The 26,166-nt window shown below is 36.9% G+C and overlaps 2 protein-coding genes across 7 annotated transcripts in view; one reads left to right on the forward strand and one right to left on the reverse strand.

Moving 5' to 3' along the window:
* The window catches only part of NOL4L (nucleolar protein 4 like), a 384,060-nt gene that overhangs the window by 231,756 nt on the left and 126,138 nt on the right, over window positions 1-26,166 (reverse strand). The gene's annotated exons all lie outside the window — the stretch shown is intronic.
* The window catches only part of ASXL1 (ASXL transcriptional regulator 1), a 76,693-nt gene that overhangs the window by 41,443 nt on the left and 9,084 nt on the right, over window positions 1-26,166 (forward strand). For 5 of the 6 annotated variants that reach the window (XM_079128126.1, XM_079128125.1, XM_079128130.1 and 2 more), the window contains 4 exons: window positions 23,980-24,100; window positions 24,174-24,271; window positions 24,811-24,904; window positions 25,379-25,531. In XM_079128126.1, coding sequence (XP_078984252.1) covers window positions 23,980-24,100; window positions 24,174-24,271; window positions 24,811-24,904; window positions 25,379-25,531 — 466 coding nt within the window. The remainder of the gene's footprint in view (window positions 1-23,979; window positions 24,101-24,173; window positions 24,272-24,810; window positions 24,905-25,378; window positions 25,532-26,166) is intronic. The other variant, XM_079128128.1, reaches the window with a different exon arrangement.

Here is a 26,166-nt window from a genome sequence, read left to right on the forward strand (position 1 = left end):
AGTTACACACAAACTTGTTGAAACTTGCCCTTTACTTACACAGACTTTCTTAGCACTTACTTAAACCCTCATGTATTTCATCACACAAGCACTTTCTTACCCAGAAACATTTCCTTTTACTAAATATATTTCCATACCCAGAACCTTTTATTTTCTTTTTTCCTTTCTGTCGACACCTTTTTGTTTACATTCTGAAACAACTCTTATGAAATTTCTGAAGTTAGATAAATTACTCTATTTTAATAAGATTAAATATTCTGTTGTTTATAGTACTCTAATTGAAACAGTTGAAACTTTTGGGACCCTTTGTATATAGAATTGCACTTGTTAGGACATAACTCTTAGTAACCTTGTTTTTAGTTTAGTGATGACACAAAGCAAGTTTAAACCCTTTTATTTACCAACCCATGAAAACACCAATAATGTTTAAGTATGATACCCCATGGAATTTAAGGAGTTAAAAGTACTCGATGTTATTTAACAATTAGCATTTTAACTTTGTAAATTAATCAGATGTCTCTACAAACACATTAGAGTAATCCCATACATGTTAACTCTAATTCACTTATTCTGTAAAAACCAAGATATTAGACAAGTGTCCTGTACAGTATTTGCTGTCTCTTTCCTCTTGAAGAAAAGTCCTAGAAACAATTGATATTAGACACTTTATTAACATCAATATTTTATTAGCTTGACCACCTAAAGACTTGTGAGTTATTTTCAAAGACATTTTGCTTTTATTAGTTTACCCAATTTGAACCTTTTTAAATCAGGTGAATTAAAAGGTGGATCCATTTTTAAATTTTAATTTTAGGAGCGCTCAGTTTTGATACAGACAAAACATGACATCAGACAGCACAACATACAAATAACACAAAATCAAGGCCTTGTAACTTTATAGGTGAATCTCCATTGCAATGTAACAGATGTTCAAAAACTCTAGTTGAATAAAAATAGAAATGATCAAAAAACCATGAGCTCAAAAAAACATATAATTAAAAATATAGCATTTACTTTGCTGGAGTTTTAAAGACTCTTTTCACCTTTTCTTTCCCTGGGTTTGAGACCGGTCTCCTACTGAGCCTTTAGGCTTCTTTTATTTATATTTCAATGCAAGCCTGGACTGAGATCTGGAAGGATCTAACAGGTTTTAACAGAAACTTTGTGTCTAAAGCATATTAGCCATCTCATCAGGACAGGTTGGATGTTAAAGAAAATTATGAGACCTTATTTTTCATTACTTTTGAGACTGAAGCTACTTTGCTAAGTTACCCTTCAGGGCTGTCGGGAGGGGGAGTCCAGAGAAGGAACCTTTGGGGGTCCACCTGAGAGTAGCCTGGGCCGAGAACCCCGCAGTTGTTCCAACCCTTCCTCCACCTCCGCCACAAACACACAACAGAACCAGATACAGACGGGCGCCATTCTTTCAAATGTTTGTTCTTTCAGTGCTATCAGTTTTTGCTGCATGAATTTTGAAATTTACTTATAAAGTACCTAAACATTTAGGGTTGCCCTCTTCAAGAATTTTCATTTTGAAACAACCCTTTTCATCTCTGGTAATAGTATTTTACCCAAAATATATTTTGTCTCCTAAGCATAGGTACTCTGGCTTTCATTCGATTAGTGTTTGCTTGGTATTATGTTTTTACTTATAACCTGTGTCCTTATATTTAAAGTGAGGATTTTGCAGTCATCACATAATAGGATCTTGTTTTTTCAATTTGATAATTTCTGCCTTTTAATTGGAGTATAGAAACCATTTATATTTAATGTGATTATTGATATTATAAGAGTTTAAATCTATCCTCATTAGTTTTCTTTTTTGTCTTGTCCTTTGTTCTGATTTTCTTTTTCTGCTTTCTTCTGGATTAAGGATTTTGTTACAGTGTCATTTTCAACTATGTTTTTGGCTTATTAGCTTGTTGTTCTAGTGTTGCTTCAGTGTTGTATAAATACTTAACTTTGCTGCCTTTCAGTGATGTTACACTATTTCATCATTATTACAAGACCCTTACAGCAGTGTACTTCATTCTCCCTTTCTCAGTCTGTTATTTTTGTCATGCCCTTCTCTTCTACAAATGTTATAAGCTCCACAATGCATTGTTGTTATTTTTTATTTAAACAGTGAATTGCGTTTATGTGTGTGTTTGTGTGTGTGCATTTGTGCGTGCGTGTGCATTTGTGCATGCGTGGGCCTGTGAATTGAACCCAGGGCGTGTACATGCTAGGCAAGTACTGTATCACTGGGCTGACTACACTCCCAGCCCCCAGTGATGATCTTTAAAGGGATTTTAAAATGAAGAAAAAGTGTTTTATGTTTGCCTACATATTTCACATTTCTGATGTTCTTCATTGCTGCATAGAGCCAGATTCCCTTCTGGTATCATTTTTCTGTCAGAGAACTTCCTTTAATGTTTATTGCAGTGCAGATCTACTAGCGATGGTATTTTTTGTTTTATAGGTTTGAAAAAGTACCTTCCTTTCTTTTTAGAAAGATATTTTCACTTGATACAGATTCCAGGTTGAGTTTTTTTTTCCCCTGTACTTTAAGAATGTTTCTCTGTTGTGTCTGACTTGCATTGTCTCTAATGAGGAATCTATCATGTTAATTATTCTCATAAGTGATATATATCTTTGTTTCTCTGGTAGAAGATTTTCTTTTTATCATTGCTTACCCAGCAGTTTGATTATAATGTACTTTGGTATAGTTTTGCTTCATATTTCTGGTGCCTGGGTTTTTTCATGTCAAGCTTCTTGGATCATATTTGGCAAATACTCAGCTATTACTTCTTCTTCTTCTTTTTTTTTTTTTTTTTTTTAAGGGGGGTGGTTCCAGGGATTGAACTCAGAGGCACTCGACCACTGAGCCACATCCCCAGCCCTATTTTGTATTTTATTTGGAGATAGAGTCTCACTGAGTTGCCTAGCCCCTCGCTTTTGCTGAGGCTGACTTTGAACTTGAAATCCTCCAGCCTTTGTGCCTGGAAAATATTCTTTTTTTTTTTTTTTTTTTTTTTTGCAGTACTGGGGATAGAACTCAGGGCCTTGTGCTTGCAAGGCAAGCACTCTACCAGCTGAGCTATCTCCCCAGCCCTGGAAAATATTCTTGAGATATTTTTCTCCTATACTTCTCCACTCCATTCCATCTGGGGACTGTAATTCTATGTCTGTGTGACTGCTTTAAGTTGTTCCAAAACTGACTGGTGTGCTGTTCACTTATTTTTCAGTTTTTTTGATCACTTTGTTTTGGGAAGTTTCTATTGATATATCCTCATGTTCACTAATCTTTTCCTCTGCAGCATTAAATCCTTTTTTTTTTTTTAATTTTCTATTTTTTCGTAACTGATGATTGAATCTAGGGACACTTTTGCCTCTAAGCTACATCCCCTGCCCTTTTATTTTTTATTTTGAGACAGGGTCTTGCTAAATTACTGAGGCTAACCTCAAACTATTGCTATCTTCCTGCCTCAGCCTCCCAAATAGCTGGGATTACAGGCATGTGCTGCCACACCAGGTTTAAATCTGCTGTTAATTCCATCCAGACATTGAATGTTTTTAATCTCTTGAAGTTCACTGTGGATGTTGGAGGGGTTTTGTTGTTGTTGTTGTTTGTTTTGTAATTCTTACATGCCTCTGCTTAATAGGCTTAATATTGAACACATGAAATAGTTGTAACAATTCTGTTCACATTCTTTCCTACTAATTGTATTATTTTGGGGTCTGTTTTTACATGGCTTTTTCTTGCCATTATGGGTCAAATTTTCCTGGTTCCTTGCATTCCTAATAATTCTTGATTGGATAAATTACTATGAATTTTACTTTGGGTCCTTGCTACTTTTTAAAATTTACATTAGTATTTTTGAGCTTTGTTCTGAAATGTACATAAGTTAGATGGAAACAGATTCTTTGAGACTTTTTTTTTTTTTCCCCTCCTTTTTTTTGCAACAGTGTCTTGCTAAGTTTCTGAGGCTGGCCTTGAACTTTTGATCCTCCTGTCTCAGCCTCCTGAGTTGCTGGGATTACAGGTGTGTACCACCATGTCCAGGTTGATTCTTATTCTTACACTTCGATGGGGTTTATCCTGTGTTTATTTTTGTAAGGCTATATGAATATGTTATTTCCTTTTCTTTTATAAAAGTATCCTATTTATGTTCTTTTTATCCATTTGTACTTAATAACAGTCATTTACCATAAAAGTTCTAACTTTCTTTCTTGGGCAGTAATTTCTTCTTTTCTAACTGTTGGATTAGCCCTCTAGTTTTCAGACTCTTTCCATCTCTAAGGTAATCTACAAATTGCCATCAGATGATTCTAAAATACAGTTCTGATAATGCCATTGCATTGTTTTTCAATGCCTGTGAAAGCAGGATTCACTTTTTAAAAAATTACTCCCGTAATGGTACTTAAATTTTTTGAGCTCACAACCACAGCATCTTTTTGTAGATACATTATATCACATAACTGCTAATATAAGTTAGCATACATTGTTTTATATATCCATTGTGAAATATACCCTAAAGCAGAATTTTAAAGTATTAAGAAATTGTACTGTATTTTAAAAATGACTAACATTTGGCTAAAATTATTGTATGATGGTAGGTATACTGTATTTCAATAGACTTATCCAGTTTTGAATGATTTGAGCTACCTTTTCAGACATGATTTGATCATCATTGATTTTATGTTATAACATGTCTGATAAAGAGTTACATACTTTGGGCAACCCTCTTGGGTCCCCTTTTGTGCTGTGGGAGTTCTGTCTTTTTTCTTCTCACTTGAATAAATCCTATGCTTTAAAAAAAAAAAAAAAAAAAAAAAAGAGTTGCTGTAATATTGTCGTCTCTCCTGTTTTCTTAGGTCTCTGGTACTTGCATTAAATACAGACTGCCTTTTCTTTGTGATCATATCTTTAAGTCAGGTTAAAACTAGATTAATAGATTTGGATATAGTGGCACATGCTTAAAATCCTAGTTGCATGAGCAGTTGAGGGTAGAGAGTATCATAAGTTGGACCCCAGCCTGGGCAGCATAGTGAGACCCGGTCTCAAAACAAACAAACAAACAAACAACAACAAAAAACCTAGGTGATGAAGTCTGTTAAAGCACCTAATTTTGTGGCATATGAAATATACTTGGAAAGAGATGACTGACTTTTAGAATACTGAATATGATTTAGGACTGAGATGGTCATCCATTCACTGAATGAATCAGAATACTCAATGAGTGGAACTTGATTTCTTGTTTTATCTTTGTATTAAAAATTCCATTTGGTTGGCCCCATGGTTTTTGGGCCTTTGGTAAGGCAACACTTTATGGTAGGGAAGACTTCACTTTATGGTCAGGAATTGAAAGAATGGAAGTGAAGGATTGGGTCTCAACAATCTCCTTCAGTGCCACCCTCAACCCAATGGCCTGAGGACCTCCCAGTAGGCCCACTTAGTTTCTTTCACTCCCAATAGTGCCAAGCTGGGGAGACACATAGGTCTTTGGGGATGTTTCATATCCAAACTACAATTACAAACTGCAAACAAAACCCATAGAAATTAATATAACAGATGCTGGTGGACTCACTACCCAAAGTTGAGAGTGATGGGTATGTTTTCTCTTGTCTTTAATTCTAATATCATTTTTATAAAAAATTCAGATGTTTGCATAGTTGCACAAACCTGAAATTCCAGCTACTTGGGAGGCTGAGGCAGGGATTGCAAGTTCAAGGCCCCTGGTCAACTTAGCAAGACTCTGTCTTAAAATGAGAAACAGTAAGGACCAGAGGTGTAGTTTAGTAGTAAAGTGACCCTGGATTCAATCCCTAGTACTGGGAAAAAGCCCAAAATGACATTAGTCCATTTTACTCCCTTCTCCCTAAATTAATATTCATTCCTGTATACTGCTCACCTATTTTTTCTCCCTCCTTTTCTTTTTAGATAGTAAATATTAACTTCCTTCCAGTGTACTTGAATATAATTTTTCCTGGGACTGTATTTATTTTTCTTTTTTTAAAGTGAAATTGAAATATAATTTAACTGTAATAATGCTATGTATTTGAAGTATACAGTGTGATGAGTTTTGGCACATAGGTACACCCATGTAATTGCCCTATCAGGCAAGAGCGAATACATTTCTATCAGCTCAAAAGGTTTTCTTATGTTCCTTTGCAGTCCATGCTGCCCTTCACCCCCATCTCCATGCAACTATTTATTTGTTCTCTGCACTATAGATTAGCTTTGCCTTTTCTGTAGTGTCACATAAATGCAACCATATTTCTGCTGTTTATATGTGTATGTCTCTTTTTTTACTCTGCTTATTTGAGATTGATCTATTGCTGTTCCATTTAACAGAGTATTTTTACTGCTCAGTAGAATATTGTTGTATGGACATTTTTTTTTTGTTTATCCACTCACCTCTTGAAGGATATTTGGGTTCTGCAATTTTAGATCAAACATGTTACAGAAATATATGTACAAGTCTTTTGTATCCACAAAAGATGTATTTTCATTTCTCCTAAAGTGGAATGGCTTAGATGTATGGTAGGTGTATATATTTAAACACATTTTAAAATTTGTCTAAAGTTTTATTTAAATGCTTATTAAACCTTTATTTCTATGGAAGAGTTGGTAAGGTAACTATTGCACCACATTCTTGTGTACTGTTTTGTTTGTTTTTGTGGTAGTCCTGGGGATTGAACCCAGTGGTCCTCTACCACTAAGCCACACCTCCAGCCCTTTTTATTTGGAGACAGGTTCTTGCTAAGTTGCTGAGGCTGGCCTCAAACTTGTACTTCTCTTGCCTCAGCATCCTGTGTTGCTGGGGTTACAGGCTTGCACCACTGTAACTGGCTTCTTATGTGTTCTTCATATAGCTATCCTTGGTGTAAATGTCTTATATAATTGTACATTTCAAAACATAAGAAATTAGCATTGGTACAGTACTGCTAACTATAGAATCTTCAAATTTCATCAATCTTAAAAAAATATTTTTCTTTTGTTGATGGACCTTTACTTTATTTATTTGTGTATATGCAGTGCTGAGAATCGAACCCAGTGCCTCACACATGCTAGGCAAGTGCTATACCTCTGAGTCACAACCTCAGCCCAGATTTCATCAGTTTTTCTACTGTTGTATTTTATTGCATTTAGTTGTCTCTTTAGATATGAAGCAATTTTATCAATTGTAGCACAGTATTTTTATATAGATCTTTTTGTTTATGACCTTATAGTATCCAGTCAAAACTGTTTTTTCTAAAGTTACTACTTTGTATCCTTTTGGGTCTGAGTTCTTTCACTAAACAAAAATACATTTAAAATTCATTCATGTTGAGGTATAAAATGGAAGCTGAGTATGATGGCACACGCTTGTAATCCCAGTAACTGATGCCAGAGGATGGCAAGTTTGAGGTTATCCTGGGCAATTAACAAGACCTTGGGCTGGGGTTATGGCTCAGTGGTAGAGCACTTGCCTAGCATGTGAGGCATTGGGTTTGAGTCTCAGCACGGCATATGAATAAATGAATAAACTAAAAGTTCATCAACAACTAAAAAAATTACAAATAAATAAATAAGACCCTGTCTCAAAATGAAAAGGGCTTCCTGGGTTTCATTCCCAGTGCTGTCAAAAAGAAAAGGACTGTATGGAGCTCAGTGTTTAGAATACTCTGGGTTCAGCTTCCAGTACTTGAAAGAAAGAAATTGAGGTGAAATGCACATAACATAAAAATAATTTTAAAAGTCAACGGTGAAGTAACATTTGGAACATTCATAATATATAACCAACTCTAATTCCCAAACATTTTCTTGACTCTCAAAAAGTTCCTTAGGCATTTTCTGTTAATTTCCTTCCTTCAGCTTCTGACAAACACTATTTTGCTTTGTTTCTGTGGTTTTGCTTGTTCTGAATATTTCATGTAAATGGGGCTATGTTGTTGGAAGATACATTTGCTGGATTAAAAATATACGGTTGTTATTATTTGCCTTCAGATTTTAAAGATGTTGTGCCAGTGTCTTCTCATTCATCTTATTTCTAAGAAGAAATCTGCTGTCATCCTTATCTTTGTTCTGTGTTTCGCATACCTTCCCCACTCCTTTTTCTGGTGACTTCTCTTGATTTTATTACTGGTTTAAAGCAATTTGATTATAATACACTTTGAGATAGTTTTCTTCATGTTCTGTGCTTGTGGTTGATTGACAGTTTACTTACTTGGAAACTGTTTGATTCAGGTTTTGTTTGTAGGATTTGTTAGCCAAGAACAGTATATTTAGCTAAGGTCTGATTTTTTTTCCCCTTAAAGACTCTAGATTGTTTTGTGAATCTTGAGGTTATTCTTGAGAATTCCAGGGTGTGGAATAAGAATAGCACTATTTGAGGTCCTGTGTAGGGACTTGACACTGTTTGCTAATTCTTTTAGGTGGTGGTCTCCTCTGCCTGCATGTTAGCTAGTTTGATCATGCTCCTGGGCTGAACAGCTGCATACTTGAGAGACTGCCTTTGTAACTTTCTGCAGTTCTCTCTGGTGTGCTGTTCTATGTGCAAATTCTAGCTGCCTTGGTCTTCTGTGCTCCCATCTCTGTCTTTTCAGCTCAGCCCAACAGCCTCCACAAGGGTTCTACATCCTCCACACGGTGTCCTAGAAACTAATATTGGCAATTTTGTCTTTTGTTTTCCCTCTCAGTTGTTTCATTGTTTCTCATTACCTGATATGCATTGTGTTGATAAGGGTTTCATGTTTTCTGATGTTTGAGGTGGGAGGGTAAATCTGGTCCCTGCTGTATGTTTTTCCAGAAATATATAAATATCTTTAAATTTATTTTTATTGTAAACAAATGGGATACATGTTGTTTCTGTTTGTACATGAAGTAAAGGCATACCATTTGTGTAATCATACATTTACATAGGGTAGTGGTGTTTGATTCATTCTGTTATTTTTTCATTCCCCCCCACCCCTCTTTTCCCTCTGTGCAGTCCCTCCTTCCTCCATTCTTGTCCCCCTCCCACCCCCCCATTATGTGTCACCATCCGCTTATCAGTGAGATCTTTCATCCTTTGGTTTTTTGAGATTGGCTTATCTCACTTAGCATGATATTCTCCAATCAGAAATATGTATTTTTTAAGACTTATTGAAAGTTGTGAAAATAATTCACTATTTCTGTGTGTATCTTTTACTCAGCTTTCTCCATGGTAACATCTTAGAGAGCCATAGTATAATTATCAAAGTAGGAAGTTGGTGTTGGTACAATACTCTTGGCTAAACTCCATGCCTGTTTTACATTTTTACATGCACTCTCTTTTGGGGTGGGGTGGGGTGCTGTTAGTACACATGATAAATTTCATATAATTATTACCTCAATCAGGATAAAAAATTTGCATTGTTTTGATGAAATGCCTTTGTACCACCCTCCTGACCCTGGCAACCACTGATTGCATTAATTTTAATGTTTTCACTATAATTTTATTTTTTCCAGAATGTCACATAAACACAATGATATGTTGCCTTTTGAGATTGGCTTTTTTTTTACTTAGCATATCTTTGTGATCTGTCCGAATTGTGTGTATTAACATTTTTTCATTTTATTGCCGATCCTAGTATTCCATTCCTGGGCATAACAGCTTATTTTTCCATTGAAGAACATATGAGTTACTCCTAGTTTGGGACTGTTACAAATCAAACCACTATAAACATTTGTTTATTGAAAATACTTTTACAACTACATTGTTTTCCAGATTAGTTTCATTTCCACTAGCAATGATGAGAAATCCAGTTGTTCTTTCCTATCAGCAGCACCTGGTATTGTCAGTGTTTTTTCCCGCCTGCTCTTTGCTGCTTTTCAGTAGAGGCATGAATTTCAGCAATCCTTTAATTTGCCTTTCCACTAAGGGCTACTGATGTTGAATATCTTTTCATGTGCTGTATCTGTATCCCATTTCATTGGAACTTCTGGTGTAGTTTATGTTCACGTCATTCTTTTTTTTTTGTTATTTTTTTCCCCAGGACTCGGGATTAAACCCAGGGATGCTCTACCACTGAGCTGTATCCCTGGCCCTTTTTGTGTATTATTCTGAGACCTTGTCTTGCTGAGTTGCCAAAGCTGGCCTCAAACTTGTGATTCTCCTGCCTTAGCCTCCTGGGTTGCTTTTATAGGTGTGTACCACCACATTCAACTTCATTTACTGATTGAATTATCTTATTATTAAAATGTATTATTAGATACAAGTTCTTTGTTGAATTATATATGTGATTTTTAGATAGCTTCTCCTTATCTGTGACTTTTCATTTTGTGCAGTGTCTTTCACAGAGCAAAAGATGTTAATTTTGAATTCTAATTTATCAGTTCAAAAATTGTATTTTATAGGGTGCTTCCCTGCCCCTCCTTTGGTGCTCTTAGAACTCTTTGCCTAACTCAAGGTCTCAAAATTTTCTCTTGTGTCTTTCTCTAAAAGTTTTGTTTTCTATTTGATCTGTGATCTCAGAATTAATTTTTTTTTTTAGATGCAGGGTTTTATCAGTGTTCATAGTATTTGCTTAGGGATGGCCAGTTGTCCCATTTGTTGAAAAAGACTATTTTTACGCTACTGAATTGCCTTTTCATCTTTATCAAAAATTAGTTTGCCACCAGGCATGGTGGCGTATGCCTGTAATCTCAGCAACTGGGGAGGCCGAGGCAGAAGGATTGTGAGTTCAAAGCCAGACTCAGCAATTTAGCGAGGCCCTTAGCAACTTAGTGAGACTGTGTCTCAAAATACAAAATATAAAGGGCTGGGGATGTGGCTCAGTGGTTAAGCCACCCCTGAGTTCAGTACCCTGTATCCAAAAAAAATCAGTTTATCATATTTTGTGAAGATTCTCTTATAGAAACTCCAGAAACTCCATTCTGCCCCATGCATTTATATGTCTTTCCTCTGTCAGTACCCTACACACTGTCTTGTATCCTGTAGTATGGCCAAAGTCAGCTCCCAAATCAGGTAGTTGATTCCTTCAATTTTATTCTTATTTTTAAAAAATCATTTTAGCTGTTCTAATTACTTTGCTTTTGCATCTAAATTTTAGAATCATCTTTTTAAAAAATACATGTATATATATATATATATATTTTTTTTTTTTTTTAATTGTTGATGGACTTGGTTATTTATTTAGTTGTGGTGGTGAGAATTGAACCCAGTGCCTCACACATGTTCGGCAAGCACTCTGCCCCTGAGCTGCAACCACAGCCCTAGAATCATCTTATCTGCAAAATGATTACACTGGACCTGGCACGGTGGTACATGCCCATAATGCCTATAATTCCAGCTATTTGGGAGACCAAGGTGGGAGAATTGCAAGTTCCAGACAAGACCCTGCCTCAAAATAATAAGGTTTGGGTATGTAGCTCAATGGTAGGTAGTACTCTTATCTAGCATGTGCAGGACCTTGGGTTCAATCTCTGGCATTACTAAAATAATTATTTTGGTTTTGTTTTTTTTTTGGCTGGGATTTAGCATTTAACCAGTTGATTAGTTTGGGGAAAATTGACATTTTGACTGTGTTGTTTTCCAGTCTGTGGACATAATATGTCTTTTCATTTACTCAGGTTGTCTTTGATATTTTCATCAGCATTTTATAATTTTTAGTATACTCATTCCATACATGTTTCTTTAGGTCTATCCTTAGTGATTTTTTAGGAAATGATTGTTCATCATTTTGTGCTTTTAAATTTGGTTTCTTATTGATTGCTGTCTAATAGACTTTATTCATTTTTGTATTTTGACTTCTGTCATGTGCCTTTAATAAACTCAATTATTCTGTGTGTTTTCCTCCTTGATTTTGGGGGGTTTTATATGTAGACCATCATATCATCTGTAAATAGTTCCATTTTTATATTTCCTTTCAAATCTGTATTCCTCTTATTTTCCTTTCTTGCCTGATTTCGCTAGCGAGGATTTTAGGTGCTCTGTTGAATAGGAGTGACAAGTATGGACAGCCAAGCCTTATTTCCCATCTTCAGTGGAAAGCATTAATTTACCATTAGTATGTTAGTATAGATATTTGTAGATGCTCAATATCAAGTTGAGGAAGTTCTAGTTTACTGAGTTTTTTCATGAATATATGTTGACTTTTGCAGATTTTTTGCATTGATAAAATCGTGCTTTCCCTTCATATCTAGTTTAAATTTGCATTTCTTTGAATAATGATGAGTACCTTTTCATAGGCTCATTGGTCAACTTCCTTTGAATTCTCCCTTTGAAAATTATTTATTTTGTAGCAGTTATAGATGTTTATTATACAAAGAACTTACTTTTTCCTAAGCCCTTATAGAGTCCTGTAATCCTTAATATTTTATTGTTTTATAATTAAGTACATTGTGCTGTGCTATGTTTTGGATGAGTGTGACCCAGAGGTCCATGTGTTAAAGGCTTGGTCCCTAGGGGTGACACTTTTGGGCGGTGATGGAAACTTAAAGAGGTGGGATTTTTGTGGGAGGTCCTTGGGTCACTGGGGTTGTGCCCTTGAAAGAAATTGTGAGAACCCAGTGACATGTACTCCTGCCTTGATGTGGTGTCTGTCTTTAGAGGCCCAAATAAATGAGGCCTCCCCATCTTGGACCTGACGCTGATTACTCCAATACAGTAAAATAACATTATATTTTTAATAAGAATATGAAAGTAAGGAAACAATTTGCAACTTACTTCTGTAAAGAACCAAAATTAGTATATATATAAAGAGACTGCTGTATCTTTCTCTTGATATACATATTATGTATCAAGAATGATACTTATGGGCTGGGGATATAGCTCAGTCGGTAGAGTGCTTGCCTTGGAAGTACAAGGCCCTGGGTTCGATCCCCAGCACCACAAAATAAATAAATAAATAAATAAACAAACAAACAAATAAATAAATAAATATAACTAAAAATACTTAATATCTCAATAGAAACTAACAAACACTAAAAAAACCTTTAAAAACCTAAATAATAACTAGACAGAGATACCATGGTTCATGAAACAGAAAAAAATAGACGTTTTCAAGATGTTAATTCTCTCTAATCTAAATCCCAGCAGGCATTTTTTTTAAACCTATGAGTTGATTCTAAAATTTATGAAAAAATGCAGAAGACATACAACAATCCAAACAATCCTAAAAAGAAAAAGTTGTAGGATTCACACTAATGCTACCTGATTTCATGACTTAATAAAATCAAGAGAAAATGATATTTGTGTAAGGATAAAAGATCAATAGAACAGTTGAGAGTACAAAAGCATCTAAACGTATACTCTCAACTGATTTTTGACAAAAGTAGCAAAGCTATTCAATGGAAAGAATAAAGTCATTTCAACAAATAAAACTGAACCAGATAAACACAATCTAACTTGAACTACTACCTGAATGTACACAAAAAACTAATTTGAAATGAATCAGACCTAAATAAACAGAGCCCAAAATATAAAGCTTCCAGAAAAAAAAAATTCTTATGCTAATGAATGGACAAAGATGTCTAAAAACATTATATATTTACTTTGATAAAATGGACTTTTTCAAAATTGAAAACCTCTAATCAAAGACACCTTAATAAAAATGAGAAAGGGCAGGCTGCAGATTCAGAGAAAATACTTGAAACCTATATCAAACAAAGAATGTATAACCAGAATACATGTGTATATATTTTTTACTTCTACAAATAAAAATTTAAAAAGACAAGTTAAATTTTTAAATGTGAAGTGCTAGCTGGGAGTGGTGGCGCACACCTGTAATCCCAGCAACAATCCCAGCAGCTCAGGAGGCTGAGGCAGGAGTTCAAAGTCAGTCTCAGCAAAAGAGAGGTGCTAAGCAACTCAATGAGACCCTGTCTCTAAGTAAAATACAAAATAGGTCTGGGGCTGTGGCTCAGTGGTCGAGTGCCCCCGAGTTCAATTCCTGGTATCAAAAAAAAAAAAAGGAAGTGCTGCCATTTTCTTCCCAAAATGAGTTCTGTTAGGTGGCATAGAGCAAGGTAGGTATTCATGCAAATGTTTGGGAGTGAGGAAGTGTCTTGTAGTAAAGAACAGGAAGCCAGAGGCTGGAGTTGTGTGATACAGTGCTTGCCTACCGTGTGTGTGGCACTGGGTTTGATTCTCAGCACCACATATAAATAAATAAAGGTCCATCAACAACTAAAAATATATATAATTTTAAAAAAAGAAAATTAGCATTGATTTAGTACTGCTTGCTCTCTAATCTGCACAGTTCCCCTTCTTTCCACTTCCATCCCATCCCCTTTCCTTTCTACCAGGGGATTGAACCCAGGGGCACTTAACCACTGAGCCACATCCCAGCCCTTTTTCATTTTGAGACAAGGTCTTGCTAAATTGCCTAAGGTCTCAATAGTTGCTGAGGCTAACTTTGAACTTGAGGTCCTCCTGCTTCAGCCTCCTGTGCTGCTGGGATTAGAGGCATGTGCCATGCGCCCAACAAAATCTTACCTATTTTCCAATGCCGATTATAAATTCTGGATGAGGATCTGATGCTGAATCATATGGTATATTCGTTTGTCAAGTCCATTTTATTTTATTTAATTTGAAAAGGTTCCAACAAACATTGTCTTTTGTGACTTTTAATTTTAAGTACAGATTGTTTATTTTTTAGAAAGTTTTTCAATTTAGGTTTGTCCAGGGCTTTTCATGATCGATTCCAGTAACATCTTTTAGTAAGAGTGCCTCATAAGTGATGGCTGTCCTCCTCAGTGCTTTGTATCTGATGGTGAAAACCTCAATCACTTGATTAAGGTGGAGCATCACTCAGCTTTGTTTCTCTACAGTAATGGTATATATTTTATGGAAAGATACTTTGAAAGTATATAAATAGTATCATTTTGTCTGAGGCCTGAAATCGGCCATTTCCGTGGGGAACTCTGGTTCCTTTTAGTTTATAAACAAACAAACATACGTACATGTTTGAATTTATGTGTATTTCTCTCTTTACATGTGTTTTTCATATTGGTACTTTCTATTTTTTTTTTTTTTTTAATCTTATGAAGAATAGAAATTTATTTCTCATGGTTTTGGAGACTAGAAGGTCCAATATCAAGGTGCGGGTGTGTGGTGAGGGCCTCTTACTCTGCCATCCCATGGTGGAAGGTGAGGGGATGAGAGAGGAAAAGCCATATTGGTACTTTGAATTCTTCTCTTTTACTGCGGGATTTGTTCAAACTTTTTATATTTGTAACTTGGTACACCAGCATTGAGAAATCTGGCTCTTTTTACCCATTTTATATCTACTTATTTGCTCAATTCTGTATTAAGTGAAAAATACTACCTGTGGCATTCAAAAATTTTTTTTGTCTTAAAGATGAAAGAGACATAAAATGTGTATTATCATTTGTGCACAAAGAAACACAAGGTAAACTAGAGACTAATGAGGTTAGTTGCCTAGCAGGGGATGGAGAGGCATAGAGTAAAGAATTGGAAGAAGGAGATAGAATGGGAGGGAATGGGGGGCACCTTATAACCTTTTATGGGTTTGACTTTGATAACCATGCTGTCTCATACACTTTGAAATAAATAATAAATATGGAGAATAAAAAACAAAATAGGTTACAAAGAGAAGAGATGAAGCCCAGTGCTGTTGACAGCTGTGAAATTCCACTTGATATGGCCATCACACTGATTTCGTTCTTCTTTCTGAATGTTTGGTGTTAGGGCTGGCCTTTCTTCTGCTCCCAGTATGGACTGTTTGTAGAGTGATCAGTCAGCCTGGTTTGCCCAGACTACAATTCCTCGAGGGATAGAACATTCATACTAACCCTGGAAAATCCCGGGCCAACTGGGGCCCATTGGTTACCCTGCCCATAGTTGTTTTCCTGAAGCTTCTTTCATCCTCACCTTGGAAATTTTTTCACCTTTCTCCTGTTTTACTTTGTTTTTCTTAGATCTCATGAAACTCTCATTTTTTTGTTGTTCTTTGCTTATGTATACTTTCTGTAATACATTTATGTGGAGCAGATTTGAGTACAGTTACTTCTTGAGGATAGATGCATCGTAAAGTAAATCACGTGATACTTCACATGTCTTTAGTCTGTGTTCCACACTATATTGGTGGTTTGGCTCAGAAGTCCAGATAATGTTACTCTGTTACATTCTCCAAAATTGCTTTAGAGAAGTGTGATGTCATTCTGGATGATTTTTAGATCTCTCTCTCTCATATTTTGAAATTTCATGATGTGGGCTTGCAGAATGGGTTTTTTCATTCATTATGCTGGACTTTTTGTTTTATGAAACCTGAAACTGAGGTCTTTTCATTTGGGGAGAATTTCTTACACCATTTCTGTCCTTTCGGTTTTCTCTTTCTGGACCTTTCATTTGTTGGATGTGGGGCTTTCTTAATGGAGCCTTTTTTTTTTTTTTTTTTTTTTTTTCTTTTTTCTTTTTAGTCAGTTCTCTGAGAGAGAACCTATTCATTGTTTCTGGTATTTTTTTTTTAGCTTCTGGCAGATTCATATGTTTGCACAAAAGTGTTCTTTTTTTATTTTTTAATAGTTTTCCATACTTGTTTTGGTGCTCTTTGAGTACATTTATTGTGATATTTATCTCTTTCTTTCAGTTCCTGATTTTGTTTGAGTTATCTTCCATCTAACACTGTGCTCAGATATCTGGCAGTCCTTGGGAGGCCATTTTTAGAGGATCAACAGGTTCTGTCCTGTGGGTACTGTGTGTTGACTGTGACATACCTTTGGATGCAGGACCCCCACTTACCTGTTTCTGAAGGTGTTCTCTTGTAAGCCTGTCACCTTTTTTCAGGAAGAGGAATTCCTCTCATCTTTTGCCAGCCAGCTAGAAGTAGGCCGAGGTTGGGTTCCTAAGGTTGCTACTTTCTGGGGAGTTTTGGGAATTATTCTGGGAAAGGGAACTGGTTTTATCATCATTTCATAGGTGGCCTTTAACTTCCTGCTCTTGTTTATAGTGTGGCTCCTCCTCTATCTCTCGTTCCTTTTGAGCTGTGCTTGGGGTCTTTTATTCCAGAACCTCCTTGGTTCAGTCTAACCAGAATATAGATTTTCTGTTTTCCTCTGGAACTGGAGAAGGATATCTCCTGACTGGGGATAGGGCAGTGACCTGAAAAGTCTTAACTGTGTAGACTTCAAATAGTTCTCCTATGTTTGTTCACCCCCATACCTCACCTTTGCTGCAGTGGTTCCTGGAACCCTCTAGTCCCTGTCCCTTCTTGGTTTTCACAGTTCTCACTGACTTGCTATTAGTGGCTTTTTCCTCTTCAGCCTTAGACTTTAACTTTCTTTTCCTTGCTGAGTCACTTACTTAACCTGCCTGTTATCCATCTTCCAGATTTCTGTTTACATCCCCCATCTGCCTTTTTCCTCCCCGTTTCTCCTTGTCTTGGTATGTTTATCCTTGTAGTCATTTTAATGAAGCTTCAGGAGCATACAAAGAAGCAGTATTTATTTGCCATGTTTAAATATGGAAGCTCCAGCCTATGTGCAGAGAAAGTGGAAAATGCCCTAGGTCCCACATCAACCCCCTCCCCTCTATCCCCACCTGCCACACCCAAGCCTAAGGCCCTTGTTCCTTCCCAGCAGCAATGATCTACTTGACTATACAAATATATTTTTATTATCTTTAACTATTTAATAGTGTATCATATCAGTATACCTTATTTATTATCCAGTCTCCTATTACAGGTTATTTTTAGTTTTACATTGTTATAAACATTGCTTTTTACAATAGTTATCTTTTCACTTGTAGTTTTCTTGTGCCCAGTGTGTGAGAATTTCTCCAGTGAAATGTTTTCTACCTTTTCATATTGTGGCATTGGCATGCTTGGGACAAATGGAAGTGGTTTGCAAGCTCTCTCTTTGGGGCTCATTGAAAACATTTAATTGAATTTTATTTACATTATCACTATGATGAGAAAAATGGAATTATAAAACCTCCAGCTCCTTTGAAAAATTTCATTGCAAAACATGCCCTTTCTTAGGATCCCATCAGTTTTTTTTACTTGAAATGTGTATACATAATTTTTCTATTTTTAAAATGATTAGTCTTTTGTGATGCAGGCCTAAACAACTTCAAATCCAGAATATCTTAAATACTGAATTTTTTTTTTTTTGGGGAACTTGTTTGGCAGCAAAAGCTGACCTATCTAAACTCATTTAGGGGGTGACAGAACTTTGTAGATTGACAAGGCTACTTTTAGCCTATTTTACTTGATATGTGTATGTATTTTATTTAAAAATATTAATGTGATTATGGGTTGTTGGTGGCATTAATATGTATGTACTATATTAGCATTCTAAAATTCAAGAAAACAAATTCTAAAACACACCTAGACCCCCCCGCCCCCAAGGGTTTAAGGTGGGGGATTATCAGTGTTTGGTCACCATCAACTAGAAAGTTTGCTTGCAGATGTGGATGGCAAATCACAGATGAGAATTTGTTTTATTTCTGGTTGATAAAACTCTTCTCTTGTCATTAATGAGAACTCTGAAAATTTCTTCTTAGAAATTTTCATTTTTAAAATAATTTTCATTTTTAAAATAAGAGCTCTTCTTTTTCTTTCTTTGACAGCTGTAATATTGAAGTGACTTGTGAGAATGCAAGTGGATTTCAAATTCAATAGATCTTTTTTATACCAAATATGTTTAAAGCATGGCGAAGCCTTTTTTCAAGTATATATGGAGGTTGCTTTAGTAGTTTTAATTCTTCCTTAGGATTTATGTAACAGGATTAAAACAACATTAACTTCAGTTTCAAAGCTGAATTTTGACTTTGGATCTATAAATTTTCTGTACATAATAAATGTGGGTATGTGTGTGTTTTGTTTGTAAATTTTTATTAAATTCATTATTTTTAAAACTGTTAAATTTATAAACCATTTTTATCCAGTTTTATTGGGATGTAATTCACAGAGCATACAGTTTGCCCTTTAAAAATGTGCAGTTCAGTGGCTTTTAGTATATTCATAAAGTTATGCAATCATCATTGTGATCTAATTCTGGAACATTCACATCACCCCAAAAAGAAACCCCATACCCTTTAGCAGAATTATCCCCCATTTTCTCCTCCTCCTAGTCCCTAGCAACCACCAGTCTACTCATCTAATTACTAGAGCTTTTAAAAAGCACATTCTCTCATCTTGTTCTTCAAGAATATCTTGACTGTTTGAGGCCCTTTGCTTTTCCATGTAGAATCAAGTTCTACAAAAAAATAGACTTTTATTAGAATTGCATTCAGTTTACAAATAACTTTGAGGGGAGTGTTGATATCTTTACATTGTTGAATCAAGCATCTTAAGAGCTTGGTGTAGCTCTCCATTTATTTAGGTTTTAAAGCTTTCTCAAAGCTTTACATTTTCTTCATTAATTGATTGTATTTTTGTGAGTGTAGAATTTATCCCTGAAAATTTTATGTTCTTTGTTGTTATAAATCCTTTCCTTGTTGATGATATTATTGTTAATGTTAGGATCACTCGGTCTTTAACTGTGATCTTGAATCTAATAACCTGATTGAATTCTCTTAGTAGATCTGAATCTCTTGAGGCTTCAGTCTAGATAAATTACGCCATTTGGAAATTATGACACTCTTGACTCTCTAATCCCTTCTTGATTCTTTTTATTATGCTTTGGTTAGGAACTCAAGCTGGCTAGGAAAGATTGGCGTGTTCTCAGTTTTTAATAATTTGAATTTATCAGCCTTCTTAGAGACAATACCTGTTTTTGCTCAGAAAAGGCTTATCAGACCCATGAAGAAAGGTCAAGAATTCCCAAGATTTTGCTTAACTTTTTATTTGAGAACCTAATCTTGGGCAGTTTAAACTTCATCACTTTAAGTTTTATTCACAGTGCCTTTTATGTTTTAAAATGTTCAACTTAAGAATACTGATAGTTTCCTTTTTCTCATCATTAGCCTCTTTTCCCATTTGCCTTTACTAATATACTTTGGTGTATTTTTTTTTTTTTTTTTTTTTTTTTTTGCGGTGCTGGGGATTGAACCCAGGGCCTTGTGCTTGCAAGGTAAGCATTTTACCAACTGAGCTATATTGCCAGCCCTTTGGTGTATTTTAAAGACATTTATTTAGTTAACAAAAAGTGAATATGGGGAAAAAGTTTATGGTGAATATTCTTTGTATTGTTTTGTTCTTGCATCTTTTCTGTAATTTTCTTAAATTTTTAGTTATAGATGGACACAATAACTTTATTTTTTTATGTGGTGCTGAGGATCAAACCCAGTGCTTCATACATGCTAGGCGACGAGTCTCTACCACAGAGCCACAACCATAATTTTTTGTTGCTTTGTTGCTTTCTTGCTTCCTTCCTTTCTTTCTTGCTTCCTTCCTTTCTTTCTTCCTTTCCCCCCTCCTTCCCTCCCTCCTTCCCTCCCTCTTTATGCTCAGTTCTCAGTCCTCTTGCCTCTGTCTCCTGGATTGACAGGATTATAGGCACACCACTGTGCCCAGTAAAATTTCTTGATCACATTTTATTTATGTTAATTATAGACTATATCCCAAATTTAAAAGGAGCTAAGCCACTTACAACTCCACCACCTAAAGATGGTACTGACTGACACTTCCACTATTTCTCTGGTCTTCTTTTTTCTAAACCAACACATTGACACAAATTTCATTGGGGGAAAAATGATGGAATCATACAATAGGCATTTAACTGCTTGATTCACTGGTTATATCAGCAACATTTCTCCTGTCGTTAAATATTCTATAGTTTATTTTTAATGACCAAGTACCTATGAAGTATTTCATTGATGGAAATACTTCATTTTTGGATTTCAGATCTTTTTATTGTAGAAGTGTAATATGATTAAACATATAGGACACAAAAGTTAAGCTCAATGAAATGTTGCCACTTGGGTTAAGATATAGAACATGGAAACAACCAGAAACCCTCTTGTGTGCCTCTTCCCCCCAGAGGTAACTATTGTCCTGATTTTATGGAAGTTCTTTTCTTTCTTGTTTACTACCTGTGTCTACATCCTTAACACTGTTGTTTTGCCTACTTTTGTTTTGTTTTTTAAAAGGAATCATTGTAATGTGCATTCTCTTCTGTCTTCTTTCAGTATTTTATTAAGACCCATCCATGTTGTTGTGGGTAACTATAGTTCATTCATTTAAAAAAAATACTTTATCATCATCATTTAATGAATGTACTACCATTTATTGATTCTACCATTGATGGCTACTTTGGTTGTTAACTGTCCAAGTTACAAATGCTATTGTGATCATTCTGGTTGTGCTTTCTTATATATATATATATATATATATATATATGCATGTATTTTTCTAGGAAATCCGTGACTAGGAGGAGTGACATTGCTGGGTTATAAGGAGGTTTTTATCTTCATTTGTCACAGTAAATAATGTCACGGTATATTCTCAAGTGGTTGGCTCAGTTTTCAGTGTCCTGCTCCATATCCTCATTAGCACTTGCTACTTGGCTACATCTCCACCCCTCATTGTGGTTTTAATTTGCATGATTTCATGTTTTACTTATTGGTAGTGGGTTACATATCTTTGTGTGTATCTTTTGACCATTTGGATATGATCTGTTTTGTAGTGCCTAATTCACATCTTTTGTTTTTCTTCTGGGTTGCCTTTTTCTAACAGATTTATGTAGTCTAGATATAGGTTTTTATTGGCTATGTGAGTTGGAAGTGTATGCTCCATCTCTTGACCTTTTCACCCCACTAATAGACTCTTTTGATGAGTACAAGGTCTTAATTTTAATATAGTTAAATTAATTTTCTCTAAGAGTTAATGCTTTTTTATTTCTTAAAAATGATGTTATTGGGTTAAAAGGTATAGTTGAGCATCCCTAATCCAAAAATCCAAAACTTTGTTAATGTGATGATGCATGGAAAATTCCATACCTGACCTCAAGTGATGGGTTGAAGTTAAAATGCAGTAACACTAAAAATATTGCATGAATTACTTCACTCTGTGTGTATAACTGTATGTGAAACAGATAAATTTTATGATTAGACTTGGGTACCAGACCCAAGCTTTATAACATTAATGTATGCAAGTATTCCAAAATTTGAAAAAAATGCCAAACCCAAAGCACTGATGGTCCCAAACATTTTGGATAGCAGTGTTCAACCAGTATGTTCTTTAGATTTGTTTGCTGGTTTATTCTTCCACTGGCAGTGTATGAACCTTTTGATACTATTTTCACCTTCTCCAGTATTGCCTGTATGATGTTCTCATACACTTCCCAGAACTGGAGATTTGGGGTCAAGTTTGCCAGTGTAATAGATCTGTTTTATTCATTAATGAGCATGTTATCTTTATTTACCCAAGAGATTAATTTTTTATCATGCCAATCAACAACATAATTATAAGATTCATACTAAAATTATTCCTTAGCTTTTGATTCTAAGGAGCAGTTATGGCCAATAGGGAAAAGAGAGAAAAATCTAAAAAAGCTTTTTATCTTTTTATTAATTTAAAACAGCATGATTTTACCTTAAAATTGACAAAAATAAGTTGATGAAAAGTGAATCAAGGGACCCATGAAATTGATGTTGGATTGTTGTGAGTTCCCTTTTTAAATTTATGGTATGTTAAGAGGTAGAATCATGATTTTTATCTATTCTTTTACACATTCCCTTATGGATGGACCACACTCACCTCCTCTTGTCTCACCTTATCTCTTCTTTGTTCTCTAGCTCCTAGTATTTGTTCATGCTCCTTAATAGATTTATTTATTTTTCCGTGCTTGGAATCAAACCCAGGCTCCTCAAGTATGCTAGACAAGCACTCTGCCACTGAGCTATGTCCTGACCAGCCTTCTTCCTAGATTTGAGGTGTGAGGCAGCAGATGAGTTCTCCTTAGGAGAGTCCTTAGGTGGACTTCAGTTCTGAAACCATTCAAGGAAACTTTGGGGAAGATGAAATATAGGGTAGATCTCTCTTCTACACTCCACTGTGTTTTCACTGTCTTAATTTGGTATATCTTGTATTTTTCATAGGAAAAATAGCTTCTCTTCCTACCTTCAGATTTCCTAAAACTCATTCCCAAGTCAATACCCTTTGGAGCCTCCAGAATAATCCAGATCTCAGTCCTTCACACATTGTCTAATCATCTGCCCTCTTGCTATCTTCTTTAGCCATATATGTATCCATTTCCCTACACCCCTACTGAAATTTAGTTTTCTGAGTTCAAATATTTTTTTCACAAAATATTTGTGTTTACCCATGACCAACCTGTTTGCCTAGTAACAAACTTCTTTTAAAATAGCTCAAGAATCGCATCCCCTTGGAAGCCTTGCCTCTCTGATCCTTACTCATGTTCTTTACCCCCATGTTCCCTTTCTTAAAATTCTTCTGGTTCGCCCCAGCTCTATGTGTATACCTCTATTGTTGCCCTTTTGTATTGTAGTCCATTTTCTTTTCTCTCTATTCACATGAGCTCCTTGATGGTAGGTGTTCCCATTCCTTACCACCCCACCCTAGGAACTAGTATGGTGTTGCTTATGGGAGATGCTCTACAAATGTTGACTTATAATGTTGTGTAATGAATGATTGAATGCAGATGTATATCTAACTTTTTCTTTTTGGTACCGGGGATTAAACTTGGGGGGGTACTTTATCACTGAACCGTGTCCCCACATTCCCAGCCCCTTTTATTTTTTATTTTGAGACAGGGTCTTTCTAAGGCTTTGAACTTGAGGTTCTCCTGCCTTAACCTCCCAAGTCGTGGGATTACAGGTGTGCGCCAGCATGCCTGGGGGTATATCTAACTTAAACAATTTTAAAAAATTGTTTGTTAATAAAACGACTTTGTTGCAAAAGCTAATTAAAAAGGGATAGGAACTTACCAATATTCTAAGTCACCTGGGCTGGGGATATAGCTCAGTGGTAGAGCACTTGACCTAGCACATTAGACTTTGGATTCAATTTAAAAAAAAAAAAAAATCAAATTCCTCTTCTTCAAAGGCATGCAAATTTAGGAATTGACTACTGTGCTTATAGAATTTATAGGGTTTTGTTCATCTAAATTGTAACTTGCTGTCACAGAAGGATGCTCTGCAGTGGTCTCGAAATCCAGCTGCAGTGGAGGGAGAGGAGCCAGAGGACTCGGCCGATGTGGAGAGCTGTGGGTCTAATGAAGCCAGCACTGTGAGTGGTGAAAACGATGGTAAGTGCCAGCAAGACGTGGGGAGAGCCCCAGGTAGCATCTCGGAACTCACCTTTATGTTCTTCTCCTCCAGTGTCTCTGGATGAAACATCTTCGAATGCATCCTGTTCTACAGAGTCTCAGAGTCGGCCCCTTCCCAATCCCAGGGACAGCTACAGAGCTTCCTCACAGGTAAGGAGGAGAGTTGATGACCAGGCCGGGGAAAAGAATGAATTCAGGCACAGTCCGCATGCTGCTTCTTCCTGCAGTGTCTGTGAATGTGGTCATCTCCTCTTAGTATCATTTAAAAGTGGGCCATGGGAAAACGGATCCTTAGGTCTGATAGCAGAGTGGTTTTTTTCTTTTCTTTTGTATTTACATGTCTGGGTAACTCCTTCCTTTTTGTGATATGCATGTGACCCTCCAGGGAGGAGTATAGTGCAGTGCTGAGAGCATGAGCTTGGGAGTTGGCTGTTTGTTGGACAGCTTGCCACTTACTAGCTGTGGACAGGTTCCTTATCTGTAAAATGGGGATACACATACATTCCCTTTGGCTTAGGGTGGCACAGTGACCCCCACACAGCTCAGGAACGTTCATCAGTGCTGTTGATGGCATTGCCTGGCAGATCTAGTCACACGTTTACAAGAGAATGGGGAGGATGGGGTCAAGGGAGGTGCTGCTGTGGCTCTGGATGACGCAGCCTCTGTTTCTGTCGCCTCTGGGAATACAGGGAAACAAACAGAAGAAAAAGGCTGGGGTGATGCTGCCTCGGGTTGTGCTGACTCCTCTGAAGGTAAACGGGGCCCACGTGGAATCTGCATCAGGTATGTGTAGACTTGTGACTGTGGTGCTTTCTCTTCAGGTCCTCGGGACCTGGCCTCCCTCTATCAGCAGTCTCTGACCTAGCAGTGTGGTGTCAGTAGAGCTGTTGAGCAAGAGCTGGGAGACCCACCCTCTCAGCATGCTGTGTGGTGCGGCCTGCCATAGGTCCTAGTGCTGGGCTCTGCCGTGTGCCCTCTTCTTTGCCTCCCAGGGCAGTCGTGAGCATCCGATGAAGGATTGTGCCAGTGCTTTGTAAAAGGTGTGGTGCTGTACAAATGCAGGTTGCGGTTTGGCCTTTTTAAGGTGATAACTTTAAAGCCAGACCATGAGGTGATGATTGTCAGCCCAGGGCTGGGAGATGGAAGCACCCCAGTATTTCTGGCGGCATGTCAGGGAGAACTGGGAGAAGTAAGCTTGTCTGAGACCCACGGGCGCCGCGTGTGATGCTTTTGACCAGTGGAATGCTGTGCCTTCAGGGTTCTCGGGCCGCCACGCCGATGGCGAGAGCGGCAGCCCGTCCAGCAGCAGCAGCGGCTCTCTGGCCCTGGGCAGCGCTGCTATTCGTGGCCAGGCCGAGGTCGCCCGGGACCCTGCCCCGCTCCTGAGAGGCTTCCGGAAGCCGGCCACAGGTGAGTGGCTTGGCACTCATTTCTCTGCCTGTAAAGGGGCCCTGCAGGCCTAGTGAGAAGATGGTGTCTCTGTCCAGTTCCTTTTCCAGTTTATTTTTACTTCTTGGGGTGGCCTCTGTTTTGTTTTTACCTTGTATTTGGTTATTTCACGAATGGATCTCTGCTAGACTGAGTGAACTCCTTGTGGGCATAGATGGTGCCACATTGCTCTTTGCTGTCCCTGTAGGGTGGGCCTGTGCCTGCCGTGGTACTTCATCAGTGTTGCAGTGAGTGAAAATTGCTTCTGAGCTTCTCAGGCGGATCCCACGTCTGTTTTCTTCTCTCTCTAGCATCCTGCCACACTTGCTCGCAATGTCTGTAGTCTATCAGACGCTGCTCTTTTATAACCCAGTCAGTGTATTGAGTGGAAGCATGTGTTGAATTTTGGGGATGCACACAAATTTAGCAGTGCTGCATTGTGCACCTCTCACCCATAGTTGGGCTGTCCTCCGTGCTAGTAAGCTGTTTGCTATCTCAGGATGTATTTATTATGGGCCACATGTAACCATTTAGAAGACTAACCATAGGTTCTGAAAATTAGAATAAACCACTGCCCACAGACAAACGAGGTTTGTTGTCTTACTGCTTTTCCAACT

Source organism: Sciurus vulgaris, assembly GCF_902686455.1.
Source record: "Sciurus vulgaris genome assembly, chromosome: 2".
Taxonomy (NCBI): Eukaryota; Metazoa; Chordata; class Mammalia; order Rodentia; family Sciuridae; genus Sciurus; species Sciurus vulgaris.